The sequence below is a fragment of the Amblyomma americanum genome, chromosome 6 (genome assembly GCF_052857255.1).
Source record: "Amblyomma americanum isolate KBUSLIRL-KWMA chromosome 6, ASM5285725v1, whole genome shotgun sequence".
In the NCBI taxonomy this organism is placed as follows: domain Eukaryota; kingdom Metazoa; phylum Arthropoda; class Arachnida; order Ixodida; family Ixodidae; genus Amblyomma; species Amblyomma americanum.
Genome location: NC_135502.1, coordinates 68,692,299 through 68,704,872, shown reverse-complemented (window position 1 = coordinate 68,704,872; position 12,574 = coordinate 68,692,299). Strand labels below are relative to the sequence as shown.

General features: G+C 46.6%; 2 protein-coding genes across 3 annotated transcripts in view; one reads left to right on the top strand and one right to left on the bottom strand.

The window, feature by feature from the left end:
• Positions 1–65: 65 nt before the first annotated feature.
• Positions 66–8,877, bottom strand: LOC144093641 (uncharacterized). Its single transcript, XM_077627225.1, has 6 exons — positions 8,460–8,877; positions 7,115–8,098; positions 6,230–6,295; positions 5,158–5,329; positions 4,887–5,080; positions 66–4,762 (listed from the first exon to the last, which is right to left on the bottom strand). The coding sequence occupies exons 2-6, from the start codon at positions 8,048–8,050 to the stop codon at positions 2,147–2,149; spliced, it is 3,984 nt and encodes a 1,327-aa protein (XP_077483351.1). The 5' UTR covers positions 8,051–8,098; positions 8,460–8,877; the 3' UTR covers positions 66–2,146.
• A 192-nt stretch (positions 8,878–9,069) lies between these two features.
• LOC144093640 (uncharacterized) overlaps positions 9,070–12,574 on the top strand; it is a 40,881-nt gene continuing 37,376 nt past the window's right edge. For both annotated transcript variants that reach the window (XM_077627223.1, XM_077627224.1), the window contains exon 1: positions 9,070–9,224. In XM_077627223.1, the coding sequence (XP_077483349.1) occupies positions 9,072–9,224 (153 nt within the window). In that variant the 5' untranslated portion in view covers positions 9,070–9,071. The remainder of the gene's footprint in view (positions 9,225–12,574) is intronic.

The following is a 12,574-nucleotide window of genomic DNA, read 5'->3' as shown; positions in this document are numbered from 1 at the left end:
CCACTAGTACATCTTGCTTTCTTCCTGAGCGAATTCATGTGTGCATGAATGATGTGAAACATCTAGTCAGTATAAAATATATTTATTCGCTGCTACAGAACTGTGAAATTATGTATGACAAGTATAAATAACAAGATAGTTTGATCTTAAAGGTCATATATATATACAGGAGGTTTTGTGCACGCTCCACGATGATGAAGTAATGCAAAACTACAAGGGGTGAAGGGCTATGAACATACACAAGCTGCTCCTCCATGTACGTCGAGCCCACTTATAACGAACATGAGCGTCACGCGGCGTCCGTTCGTTATATCCCGAAGTTCGTAGTAAGTGGACCACAGCTTTAAAGACAGTTGCTTGTCAAAACACAAAATTTTTTCTGTGCGAAAAAGTCCGTGATGGACGTCTGTTTCTACAGCGCAGATCCAATGAGGGAGGTTTCCAGTTTATTTAAAGCAGAAGCATGCTATCGCCGAGGCCCTTGGATAGACAATTTGTCTGAGGCTCTCTATGTAGCTCATTGCTACAGGCGCGCTTATGGGCGCTGGCTCCAAAGTTTCGTCCTCATCCGATTCCTCCGCGTCACTCTTGTCCCGCACTTCAGAAACGATGCCCTCGTCCATGCACGGTTCAGCGGCGTCGGCGTCACCATTGACAGAAATAAAATCATTCGAACCAATGTCATGACCCCCCCATGTCGGAGTCGATGACGCGCTGCCACAAATCGCCGCCGGGCTGGCCATCTTCCGAAGAATCAGGCTCGGCATCAGACAATGTGTCGACGAAGCTGGCCTTGCGGAAGCAGTTCCGTTCGACAGTGGTCATCACTTCCGCCCAGGCCGCTTTCATAATCTCTAACGCTGAATACAACGAAAATGGACACGGTGTTCCCGTCCGCCATCCCGAATTACAACCAGGGCCCGAGATTTGAACGAAGCTATTGAAATGTCTGCACCCCAACAAGAGTGCTTGTTTGCTTGGTTGTTTGGAGGATTGTGGTTCTGGGAACAAGAGTGACAAAAGCGCGCGATGGGGTAGTTGTGCAACGTGCACAGGCGGCAATCAAGCCAATCAAGCTAAAGATAGAGACGCACAGCACCAGTGGAGAGACCAATGAGGGGTGTCCATGAGTGTCAGTGTAGCCACTTCTATGCTCCCACGGAAGGCCTGCTTCACGGAGCGTGCATGGCCTCTGCGATCGGCACCGGCGGCAGCGTGGTTGATCGTGGAGGCCATGTGCGGATTTGCAAGAGTGAGGAGAGGGGAGCGGAGTTGCGAGGAGGGGCGGGAGGGCGACGTTGGAAGGCGGTCGCCGGGGGAGGGTAGCTTGCTCAAGAGCGGCGCGAAACGAGGCGGGCAGTTGGCCTGCGATGAGCCTCGGGAAAACATGCCGCGCGCCGGGCGCACAAAGGGGTCGGCGGCAGGTTATCTCGCATCGCGGAGCCGGGTTTACGCCGTCCGTTCGCTGTAATCGATCAGCAGGGCTTAATGACATTCGTTATACGTGTGATTCTGTGCCATTGAAACAATGTATATTTTGACGATCGCGCAGGTCTCGTTCGTTATAAGAGAAAGTTCGTATTAAGTGGGGCCGTTATATGTGGGCTCGACTGTACTTAAAATTTTCTTTCCACATCATTTGAAGTGATTACTTGCTTCCAACGTTAGAAAACCAGCCCAGGTTTCAGCAAACCACTTATAAGCAGTTACAAGATTGATGCATTTCTATTCGTACACTTTGTTAGTTTGATCTTATTTTCCTTTACTATTTGTGCAGTGTACTAGAAGAATATGCAATTTGCTCAGGCAGGGGCTCTACTTTGGGCAAGCTCACAGCCGGCAGTTGTTCAGATGGTGAGATGTCAGCAGTTATGATAATAAATTATTGAAGTATCAGTACAAATGGGGATTTAAATTGCAGTATGGTGATCAAAAATGGTTACTTGCAAGGATTTTTTATACCACAATGGCATTTGTCGAGACGTTTCTGAAGCGTTTGGTAACAACCACATAAAACAGTACTTGCACTTTCCAGCCATGCAAAACTGCCGATGAAAGTGCATCGATGAGGGCCTCTGGATCCCTGTGTACAAATGTGCAGTAGAAAGTTTCCACGAAAAAGAAAAAAAAAGTGGGTATGCTTATATCATGCAAAATCTTCTTCATCTACACTGGGCAAAAGCTCCGATTTACCAACCATGTCATCTTCATTGGGGTCTCCCGTAAGAACAGCACCGGTTACTGCAAAGCTCTTCTGCACTGCATCATGGCTTGTAGCCTGCAAATGTCGCCAAGCTGCAGCAATGCATTCCAGCATTTCTTGCACAGTTGGAATGCTTCTAGACGAGCCCCTGTCGAGTGACATTTTGTTGACCAAGGCCTGGAACTTCCTCCGCAACCACACAACAACGGGGTGAGTCTGTGAGGAGCAAGCAGGTGGCGTTATAGACACTTTTATGTCGCTGCTGGCTGAGGCCGCAAACTGCTTGTGTGGCTCAAATGAATCCAAGAAGAGGAAGCTAGGTGACGGCACATAACGACCCCACACTCGGTCTGCCCAGTACTCAACGGTGCTTCTGTCGACCTTCATTTCTTCCTGGCAAAGGACAAACATGCCATTCACCTCCGAGACACTGCTGGAACCTTTGAGCAGTGCGAGTGGAGGCAGAACACCACCGTCAGAGAGACAGGAGAGAAACACAATAGCCTGCGCCTGCTCAAAACCACACCGACGGACCAGCAGTGACCCGCTCCCTGTACCGCCACCGGCACCAGAGGAGAAATAGAGAGGCACTTCGTCCATGGCGCCAATGGCTGCACTAGTCACGCCAAACTGCTCCTGCAGCTTCTGGACTTCCTGACGGAAAGACGATATCTTCTCTTCAAGCACTGCTGGCAGCGGAGTGTCCAGCATGGGCATTTTTTGCAAGAGTGCCTGGTGTCTTTTGCAAAACCGAATGGGCCAGCCCGCGGAACACTTGAAGCCTGTCCTTGTCTGGGATAAAGTGGCTATGGCCTGAGTCTGGATCTCATTGTGCGTGACACTGCGGTTTTGTTCTAGTTGTGCCAGGACCCACTCAAGGATCTCATCATCTTTTTCATATCGCAGTTGTATGCCAAAGCGTCGGGACCATCTGGAGTACCAGCCAATACTGCATTTCATTGTTGTGTCACCATACCTGCGGTATGTCTCGGCTGCTTTGGCACGCACTTCGTTGGGTCCTGGCTTGTAACCATTATTCCTGCACTGCTGATACCACTGATAAACTTCCTTTTCAGCTTCCAAAGCCTTCTTACTTTTCGAAACTTCTTTCTTTCGCACTTTGCCTTCCTTAACCATCGCCTTGAGCTTGTCCTGGGTTTTGCTCCAGTCTGACAAGCTGTTACGATCAATTTGGAAGTACTTGGATGCCTCACTAAACTTCAGCCGCTCTGCCACTTTCACAATTTCCAGTTTGACAGCCGGAGGGAAGGCAATTCGGAACTCTTTCCCAGAGCTTGACTGCAGCTCAGGAAGGTCTTCAATCATTTGCTCCATTTCAAGTCGCTTCTTATGCCACACATACAGCCATCTACAATTTGCCTTCACCTGGTCTTCTCCGAAATAACGAATGATTTCTTTGACCTTCTCCTTGACCTGCGCGGCATCCAGCTTGGCACCTGATGCATTGCACTCGGTAAGCCACGTTACAAACATCTGCTCTGCTGGAGACACAGCGGTAGTTTCTGTGTTTTTAACAAGGCAGCCCTTTTCCTGCGGAAACAGTCGCTCTAGCTTTTCTCGGTCCCGGCACCATTCGGCCACAGTTGAGTGATGCACTCCAAAATGCTCAGCAGTTTTCTTGAAGGTCGACTGCAAGGCATACTTAACAACCTGTAACTTGAAGTCAGGCAGATATCGCTCATTTTTCTTCTTCTGGCCAGGAGCACTGCTGTTGCTGTTGCTACTGCTCTCAACAGGGGGAGGAGGAGCTGATGGCTGTCCATAATCTGTGTAAGGCTGGTTGGACACCTCCAAAGTGCATGCTGGAGTCATACCATGGTCATAGTTGACATAGCTGTCATAGAATGGTGGAGCAATGGGTTGCCTTCCATCACTCTTATGAAGGTCGCCACCTCGCATGTGAGGTTGGTCAGTCCAGTAGGAGCCATAAAACATGTGACTGTTCTGGACTGGTGGAGTCATTTGATGAAGCTGGTAAAAGGGGCGTGAGAGACGCTGAGAATCCAAACTCATATCTGGTGCTGGAAACGATGGGCCTGGATGCTGACCATGCTGGGATTGGGCACACAGAGGAGTATAATGAGGGCTACAGAGTGTGGAACCATGGCCGCCGCTCCTGTCCAGTACTGGCGGTGTCAAGTGTACACTTGGCTGCTGGTGTTGCTGGTGGTGCTGCTGCACGTTGTTGATGACCTCTTGCGTTGGCTGTTGTGCTGATGTTGTCATAGGATGCATGTGGTGAGAAGGTGTTACAGAGGGGTGTGCAGGCTGGCTTGACGATGTCGCGATGCATTCTGTACGTCGTTCAGGAGTGGGTGGAGCGTGAAGCGTTGATTGGTCTGATACAGTTGTAAGAACAGCGTAAGATGCTGGCACCTGGGTCTCGGCAGACACAGGGGTAGGAACCTGTGGCTCTGCACCAACTGCTTGGTCTCCCGTTGCACCTGACTGCTGATGTTGGTCTTGACTGTGTTCTTCAGAAGGTGCTGTGGCAACATCTGGCTTCTCACCAACCACGTCTACACTCTCAGACTGACCCTGCAAAATGAAAAGAACAGAAAAGTCTTGTGAACATTCTTAGAAATAACAAGAAAGAGTGACGAATTTATTCAAAACCTGAAGGTCAACGAAAACAAAAAGATGTGGTTCTTGGCAGACTCACATGGGAAGTAGCACTTGACTCGTCTTCCACATCAATGTCCTGTTCATCGATAGAGAGGTCCTGAGGATTCAGCTGCTCACACCGCCGCTTCCACGCTCTGTGCCAGCCATCCCCAGCTCTGAACTCAGGATGACCGTGTTTCTGGAACAGTCGCTGAGCACGAGCGCAGACAATAGCCTTGGTGAGCTTCCTGCCTGCAAAGGAAGAGCGGAGATTCAGGGCAGTTAAACTTTAGACTATACTTAGAAGTGTCAAGCAGCAGTGGTCATACCTTTCTTTTGCATTTTTTTGTACCAAGTCCACAGCTCTAGATCAATTTCACTGGCACCCCTAAATCTGGTTCGCCTTTGTCTTGATGCTGGAGGCGGTGTTGGTGGTGAGGGTGGTGGAGATGTAGGGGCAGGAGGTGACGGAACTGTGGTGGGAGTCTCCTTTGGCTGCGGCTGTTCATTGAAAAAGAAAAAGCGACCAATCAGGCACTGCAGTGCAAGCCTTACACGCATACTTTTCCTGTACACTATATTTGAGAAACTTCAGATTATTATATGCACAGCGAAATTACACCAGTGCATAGGTATCCAAAACAATATATGTAGTTCTATTTTATTTTCAAGATGCCACAGCTCTGATTCACACATATTGAAGTGAAACCCAGATGAATGAGTGAGCATTTTTATCATGCATACAAGACTAAAATGAAAGTCCAGAGCATAAGAAAACAATCAAAACAGAGCTCTGCAGTACTGCACAGAAGTGCAGTATGTGGCACGGTGCAGCGCACACTAAAGTGCCCAATATCGCACCGCAGAATGTGCGGTGATACGAGTGCTTGGTTTGGTTTATGGGGGTTCAACATCCCAAAGCGACTAAGGCTATGAAAGACGCCGTACTGAAGGGCTCCAGAAATTTCGACCACTTGGAATTCTTTAACATGTACTACACTAACATCGCACAGCACACGGGCCTCTAGAATTTCGCCTCCATCGAATTTCAACCGCCGCGGCCAGGATCGAACTCGCGTCTTTTGGGTCAGGAGCCGAGCGCCATAACCACTGAGCCACCGTGGCGGCTGGTGATAGAGTGCATCCCACAACACTGCCAATACAATGTCTTGAGCAACACAAGTGCATACATGGTAATGTTATGAACATTTAAAGCTCAGAAAAAGCAACTTTGAAAAGTGAAGCATAATATGTAATTAGCCTGACAATTTACTGCATCTGCATTTTCTTCAGATTGGAATAAGGTATGAAATTTGTTTTGAACAATAATAAAATGCTTTTTTGACCAGAATCTGCTGCCCAACCCTCAATGAGCAGGAATATATAAGGAATATATCTCACCCTCACGTATGGAGTAAAACACGTCATTTCGGGGGGCAACTGCAGCAGAGTCACCTCATTCAGCTCCTGAAGTGGATGCACAAAAGAGGCATTTTACAAAGCACAGAAGCTTCATGTCTACGGAATGTCAAGAATAAAGGTACAGTAAGCCCTTTTGGCATAAATGCAACTGCATTGTTTGGAATACTGCTTAATAAATTGTCTTTTGTGATCTAGGATACTACTTCTGTTACCACGTTTGTGCAATTTCAATTTGGTCGTACCACTGACGCCAACTTTTGTCCTGTCCCAGGGACTTATTAAAGTATGTATTCACTGCATTTTTAACATGCAATTGCTTGTGATTACACTTAAAACATTTCGTCACCTCTCTGACAGTGTAATAATCAAGTGTCACTTAGGTGCTCATTCTCTATGCTCAGACTCATTTGCCACATTCATGATCCAATTTCAGAGTCAGATAGCTTGTTCAGTCTTTCACGAGTTTTTTTTTGTTTTTTTTCCTCCAGTTTTAAAGGAGCACTGTCAGTCCTTCAAGATGTAATCACTCCTGCTATTTTTTATTTTTTATTTATTTGACAATACTGTGAGCCTGGTTTCCAGGCTCATACAGGAGTGAGTTGTATAGTTTTGTCCAAGCAGGTGACGTTACTAAAGGTACACAGACACAATAACAAATAAATATAAACATAGGCATTTATACACTGCTACAAACAACAAATAAAAGATTTAGTAAATACTTCAAGGGCTTCACTGACTAAGCAAGCTCTCAGTTTTTTTAATACACAACTCAACTGTACCCGCATTGATACAATCACATCATAAAAAGTTATAAATCATAATCATAATCAAAAAAACGTCATAAACCATGAAACAATTCAGTACCTTTGGCCCAGACAGGCGGGAAGTTCCTTTGAAGAGCACTCCAAAGCGTTCACACCATCGTTGTGACCACTGCAAGTTGACACTTGTTTCATCCACTTTTAGTGACTCAGCCCTGAACATCAGGTCAGACACGCTGATCTCGTGGCCTGCGAGGGCATCCCTTCGAACACCAACAAATACATCCGTCTCCCACTGTGGAATGCTGTTGGTGTTCACCTTCCTGGTTATTTCAAGTTTTCCTTTTATCCATTGCTCAATGAGACTTTCGTCCACAGAAAGAAGTGTGCTGGCTTCCTTGACACTCTTTTCTTCTGCCACGCCAATGGAGAACAACTTGAAGGAAGCAGGGAAGGGGTCAGGCACGGCACAGGTGCTCTGGACTTCAGGCTTTGTGGCAGGAGGCACATTCTGGTCGCTCTTCATCCAGTGCTTCACTTTGTGCACAGGTACTCTGAACTTCTTTGCAGCTTGATCGACTGTGTTTGCTCGAGCGTACGTGACAATCTGCTTCTTCAGGCCCTTTGGAGTGTGGCTGCTGCTTTCGTAACTTTTGGATGCAGGTGCAGCCGGGGCTTTTGATTTGGTACTCCTATGGGAAAACGATGTAGCGCGTTTTTTTGCAGCGGTAGTCCGCTTTTTCCTGCGTTTCTGCCCCCTTGTCCTCGGCGAAAAATCCTCGTCTTCAGCATGTTCAACATAAGCTCTCTTGCTGCCACTTTTCTTAATTTTGAATTTAACAAGCAGCCTTTTCTGGCCTTGTGAACGCTTCCGCCTAGTCTGTGAGCTACTTGATGAGGCACTTCTTGGCTCAGGAGTAAAGTCGATATCAAGTATGTCATTTGGCACATCATCGTCGGAGTCATCTCCACTGCCTTCATACTTTAGTGGTACTGCTTGCTTGCGCCTTGGCCGCGTCGGCGGCGCAGTCTCCGACATCACCCTTATCTTCCCTCCTCCTCCTTAAGTTGATCACGTTCCCATCGCCTGAAACATGAAAAAGAGACGCGCTGATGGTTTGCCACCTGATGCAGTTTGACACACAGAGGTGCGATTTCCTCAAAACAAAGCGGTAAGGAGCGCAGGTTTTGCCTTCTCCGCACCTAAGCTTGAAAGGGTATTCTGAGGTACGTAAATGACAATGAGCGTCTGCTTATCACAGCGGAAAAATTGACAATCACACAATGACGGGTGCCGCATTTCTCATCGTACAATAAGCACGCAGTCGAATTTAAGTTAATTGAATTCAGAGGAAAAAAATGCACTAGGCACAGGGTAATCGCATAAAGCTTATCTTCGCATTTCTAATCTTCAGATGCAGTATCTGTTATAAGAACAAGCAGCGTACCGAGACACGGTCAGATGCCAAGCTACAGCACGAGCGACACTGGTGAGATGCGCCAAGCCTCCCGTAACACAGCGAAGGTCTGAGGGCGACTGCAGAGTATATCTCAAATTGAAAAACTTCAGCGGTTAACTGTACGGCACATAAGAGAAGATATTGCGAATAAACACTGGCATGGCGGATATTTAAACCGAGAACAGTAATGGCGTTGAGGCCTGTGTGCACGAATATACGGGACACACAGAAGCACAGGGTTTTGATAAGCGACGCTAAGAGAAAGTTTCTGTTCACGAGACCAATTATATGAAAAATTAATTGTACACATTTCAGACTAGTCCTAAGCTTAATCAGAGCCATAAGCCAACGCATTGGTTGTAATAATAACTGCGAGGTGACTGAAAGACGAAACAAACTTTGTCGCAAGAAAAGACGAAAGCACGTTAAATTATTTATGAAGTAGCAATATATGCATGTATACGTAAACAGATACAAAAAAACTACTGGCTATTTTCTTATTAATACATAGGTCGCGGTTGAAAGCAACTCGTTGTTGAGAGTTGAATGCATATTAACGCTCTTTGGCCGTGCGTACAACGTCTCCTGGCAACGCTGTTGATGCGGTGTCGGATATTTTTTCTTTCGTGTTTCGCCGAATGTTTTTCTGTGGCAGTGGTTTCAGTCGTAGCTCCTGTGCGGCAGTGTCCTAAAGCTTCATGTAATCAAATGGCGGAGAAGTTTTCACGGTTTCACGAAGTTCGAGATTACCAGGTACCTGAATTTCTCATTCTGTAGCGAACTATACCTGGCGTTCTGACGCTGTACCGCTGGTTATTACAGACCGATTGTTTTTGAGATCTAGGCCTAAGGTCTCCAAGCTGCGTGGTGGGAATCGTCGGAGCAGCAAATACGGTGTTTGCTATCAGATGTTAATCCCTCAAGTAATTCATGTACCGCAGTTTTTCATGTGCACCTTCATGATTTACGTCTTTGTTTTTTTTTTAAATTTTCCTGATCTGTCGGCAACGCGTTGCCATGGCTTGCTAAGACGCGGCTACGACGCTCCGCGTCTTAGCGCAGGACGTCGAGCCAGTGGTTTCTTTCTGAGGCGTCATATGCACGCAAGGCTCAAAGTTAAAATAGCTCCGGAAGGTTAGCTCCGGAAGGTTTCTGCCTTACCCGTTGCCCGTTTCTTATAACACAACCTTCATAGCTCGTCGAGCAAAAAAATAGCAATCTTGCGTGGTCTTCGCCACATCGTACTTCGATGACGCCCTGTCACAGCCTGCGATGACAGGGACAATCCGATCAATTTTTGGTGGGGTTTGCGATCGAATTTAGGAAGCACGGTACATACTGGAGCTAGACAAGTGCAAATTTCCAACAAGTCGATTACTAGAGTCATGGTAATAGCCACAGGGATTCGCCCGATCCCGGGCGAAATGGAAGTGGCGATGAAAGCACCGCGTTTCAGAAACTCAGGACACAGCAGGCAGTACTCGCTGCGGTAGAGCAGTGGCTAAGGTTTTCTGCTGCTTAGCAAACGGTCGTAAGATTGAATCCCTGCCATGGCAGCCGTGTTTCGATAGGGATGAAGTGCGAAAACGCCTGTGTGCTGTACGATGTCTGTGCACGAAATTAGCTGCACTTCATTGTGGCGTCTCTCATAGCGCATGTTCACCTTCGGATCGTTACACACCGCACATTCCAAGCATGGTAAAGATGTCAAGGGTTTGCAGAGCTGCCTGGGACTAGTCCCTCCCCAACATGTCTGTGTGTTTCATCCATTGCATTAGCTGTTGACAGCCAATTCCCCCTGGCCTCTTCAGCCGCCGCAATGACTCATTGGTTATGGTGCTCGGCTGCTGACCTGAAGGACTCTGGTTCGATCCCGGCCGCGGCAGGCGCATTTCGAGGGAGGCAAAATGCCGGAGGCCCGTGCACTGTGCGATGTCAGTGCATGTTAAAGAATCCCAGGTGGTCGAAATTTCCGTAGGCCTCCACTATGGCGTCTGTCATAGTTAGAGTTTGGCAGTGCACACTAAAGAATCCCAGGTGGTCGAAATTTCCATAGGCCTCCACTACGGCGTCTGTCATAGTTCGAGTTTGGGACGTTAAACCCCATAAACCTAAACCTATCTCTATCCCCCTTTCCTGACCGTGCAGGGCATGAAAAAGTTTTCTTGCATTGAAGAGCTACTGTTATCTGCTGCTGTTATGGTATATTATAAACTCGAGAAGCCTATATTCTTACCTAATATTTTTACTTGTGATGGATCCCTTTGTGGGCTTGGTTCTGTTTTAGCTTGAGGTCAGATGGCAGAAGCACTGCCTACTTTTGGGACCTAGAGTTGTAACTACTTAGAGTTTACAGCCTGATGTCCCTCAGTTGTTTGGTAAAGGACCCTATGGTGTCACAAAAATAAAGGCTGCAGATAGACTAGAAGCCATATCTGATAGCCTTCTATGAAGGGGGATTGCACTTTTGTAGTTTGTCAGTGAGAAGCATCAGGGAGCAGCTTGACTAGTGCCAGTAACATATTGGCTTCTCCCAAATAAGGTATGGTTGTGCCTTCTGAGTGACGTTGAAGGGGCCTGAGAGGCTGATGCCTTCTTGCCTTCTGTAAATGGATGGAAGCCATTCCAGCCTCAACTCCACTGTTTTCAACCACTGGTCTATGGGACCCTGTTGTCTGTGAAAGTAATATAGCTTTTTTTTTTTTTTTTCAGAATGGAATCAAACAGTTTTGCACACCGCCATATCCTGCATGTAGTGATGTTACTGAATGTTGATTCTGAATTAGTGCAGACTTTTGAAGACATGGTCTATACCTGCGTAGTGCAAGAGAAACAGTGAAGCATGACATTTCTTTTGCGCTGTGCACCTCTGTGCTTTGCCAACCATCCCTACCTGCTACACTTGTTAAGAAGATAGCAGACTCAATTTCATTTATCAACCAGCTCGGATACTACTCGACAACTGCACACAAAAAGACAGCCTTTGCCTGCAGAACTATTTATGGGCCAGAAAGTGATGGCTGTGTTCACACTGTTGCTTCCAGACCTTTAAGATTGTCAGTACCGGATGAACAGCTGAGGAAGATGGGTCATGAGGAGAATGCTCTTTTTCCTCCCCTTTACCCATGCGATTTAGTTTTCTCCAAATTTTCCATGTAGGATCCACCGAGGTATCTACAGAAGTTAGTGACACACTGTTAGAATGCATCAGGTATGGACTCTCCACCAACAACATAGTGCGGCCTAACATCACTACCCCGGCTGCCTCAGAAACCTTGGACACTATTAGGAAACTACCATTGAAAAGTTGTAGAGCCATTAGACATAGAGCTCAAGATTCAAGGAGCATCACCCAATTCTTCTGCAGTGCCTTACACGGGCCTTACACGTGCCTTACACATTGTCACCTGCAAGAGAAGCAGCTCCTGTAATGAGACCGCCCTTTAACTATTATCTCTCTTTTCAGAAGAGGGAGAACAGTGTAGAATGTTTTCCAAACTGAGTTTTTGTGGAGTGTGTGTTGGGTGAACTCTTGCTCGCTTGTTTCAGTCTCGGGATCCGTGTTGTTTTGAAGTTTCTTTTCCATTGGAAACTAGCTGAAAAGAGGAAATGGCTCGCAATGTGGGATGACTAACTTTTGTTTGCGAAATTTTTGAACTTCATGTGTTTTTCTTAGAGTGCCTCCTCTTAAAAGGATAGCTGTATTTTCTTTGTTTTGTGTAGGGGTATGCGAATAGTATTTCTTTCAAACCGAATCGAATACGAACAGTTTAATTAGAAGCCGAATTGAATATGAATCGAATACTGATAGAACCAAATCTAATACGAATCAAATATTTCTGTTAATATTCGCTACTTGTGTGATACGTTGAAGCGCCAGCAAAAGTGTTGCGGTATGGTGTTATAACTAAAAGGTGGAACACTAATCTCCACAAAGGGGTTGCAACACGAAGCCAGTATAACTCTATGGCTATCAAGTGACACGTATAGGGCAGTTGCATTTTGCTCTTGTTGACGAAAGAGAAACTGGAATGGATGACATCTACTTATTGGCCTTGGGCTCTGAGATCGGGTGTCAAGGCAAGGTTTGCTGAACTTTTCTG